The following is a 2186-nucleotide window of genomic DNA, read 5'->3' as shown; positions in this document are numbered from 1 at the left end:
GGATGACAATGAGGAGGTAATTTCATTTGAAAGTACACTGTTATCGAAACACCACAGATGCTCGAGCCACACATTGAATTTGTTGGCAACAACAGATCTTATATCGATTTTAAAACGTGATGAGCCAGCATATATGAGGCATAAAATGGTAATCTGCATGTATATGCGTTATTTCCCTAATTTAAAATTAAACACTGTATCATATTTCAAGATATTTGTAAAATGTTATAACCTGTGGAAGAAATCCAGTTGGCCTAAATCGTCGGAGGTAATAGTGAGTACCATTGGTTCATCATTGGTTCTGCCTGTAATAACTAGATGGAACTCATTATTTGATACCGTCGTAAAGTTACTACAGCACAAAGATGTCTTAAATGACCTTAGCAAAAAGTTAAGTCTTCCGAGTTTCATAGCAGGGGATATCCAATATTTAGAGTCCTGTAAAATGCTGGTGGAACCAATAGCCGAAACTTTGGACTTCCTCTAAGGAGAGAAAAATATTAAATTTGGATTTTTCTTAACCGCGTATATGACACTAAGCTATAAACTGCAAAAGTTGAGCCAAAATAAAGAATTCGCTCTGAATAGCACGGCAGTTGAGTTCGATGAAAAATTACGGAAGAGGTTTTCCAAATATTTTGATCTCGCTCCAGAGGCAGATACCGCAGTCACAGCGGCTATACTAACTCCAAATGTCAAACTGAATTGGCTTTCCGTTCTGACAAGGACTTCTAGCAATGTAACCCCTGAAATTATCATCACACGAGCTTTAGAATGCATTTCAAAATTCGCTGTTGCTGAAAAACTAGTTCCAACAAAGCAGAGTTGTTCTAACCATGAGGATGAAATCGCATTTTTTGATTTGGAAGAGATTAGTAAATTTATATAAATTAGTTACTTTCGTTAAAAATTACTAGTTTCTATTATTACAGATGCTGACGAGGAAACGACAACTTCACAGAGCTTGGGCTATAGTAAAGTAGAGCTTGAAAGCATTATCAGGGAGCAGTTGTACTCATATCTTGCGAACCCAATAAAAAATTGCGCAGTATGGCAGAAGTATGACTTGTTAAAACAAGTTTCTCTCTATTTTAATATGCCTCTGACATCCTCAGCGCCTGCGGAGAGATTGTTCTCTTTCGCAGGAATTATCAATAGCGCCACAAGAAATGCTTTGAACGATTTTTCATTTGAAAAATTAGTATTGCTAAAAGCAAATAAAAGCAAATAATTCAATTCGTTATCTTTATGGTTGAAATTATTGAAATATTGTTAAATTTGTTTGTTTATTATTAAGTATTTATATATTGTATTATATATAAATAACAATAAATTTATTTTTTTTTAATTAATGGAATATTAATTGCCATTTAATCCACTTTAATCCAAATTAATCAAAATTTTTAATCTAACTAAGTTTTTGATTACATTTTTTTAATCAGTAAATAAATTTTTCAAACTAAATTAATTCCCTTTAATCATGATTAAATTTTGATTAAATTAATTTTCAATCATTAATTAATCAACGAATTGCGAAAAAAATTAATAATCGAATTAATTAAAAAAATATATTAATTCAATTGATTTTTAATTTTAATTCCTTTTTAACAGCTCTGTTGAAAACGATGGCAAAAACCTATGAATTGGGACTCGCATCCACCGTATTTTCCATATCTGGCGGCCACTGATTATTTCCAGTTCTTAGATCTCAAAAGAATGACCGCTGTGAAGAAATTTTCGTTGTATGAAGAGGTGATCGCCGAGACTAAGGCCTATTTTGAAGCAAATCGTACTAAAGAAATGGTATCGAAAAGTTGGAGTTCCGCTTAACTTCTTGTATTTCCCTTGATTGGAACTATGTTGTGTTTTACTATGGTATGTATGTATTATGTGTTTGTAAATCAAAATAACTACAAATAGTTCTTACGTGATATTTCCTAAAGCGCAGTAAAAAATATCTCCTTACAACTTTTGATTGTACGTGGTCACCGCCTTATCTCTACAAGACTGTTAAACTAGAGCCATCACGGATTGCTTGTCCGAATCTTTCCCACACTTTCATTTTGAGTTGTCGCAACAAATGCCTTGCCTTCTAAAAGTAGAAGACTATGCGCTTCAGGCTGCAGATATCACTTCATAACATATATATATATCAGATTCACAAAAAGTTTGTCTCTCCCTGAAGG

At 33.0% G+C, this 2186-nt stretch overlaps 1 protein-coding gene across 1 annotated transcript; it reads left to right on the top strand.

Moving 5' to 3' along the window:
- Positions 1-529: 529 nt before the first annotated feature.
- LOC120770737 lies at positions 530-1620 on the top strand. Its single transcript, XM_040098325.1, has 3 exons — positions 530-875; positions 933-1201; positions 1612-1620. The coding sequence occupies exons 1-3, from the start codon at positions 530-532 to the stop codon at positions 1618-1620; spliced, it is 624 nt and encodes a 207-aa protein (XP_039954259.1).
- Positions 1621-2186: the final 566 nt, after the last annotated feature.

Source organism: Bactrocera tryoni, chromosome 3 (genome assembly GCF_016617805.1).
Source record: "Bactrocera tryoni isolate S06 chromosome 3, CSIRO_BtryS06_freeze2, whole genome shotgun sequence".
Lineage (NCBI taxonomy): Eukaryota > Metazoa > Arthropoda > Insecta > Diptera > Tephritidae > Bactrocera > Bactrocera tryoni.
Note: the sequence above shows the minus strand (reverse complement) of the source record. Positions and strands in the feature narration are given on the sequence as shown.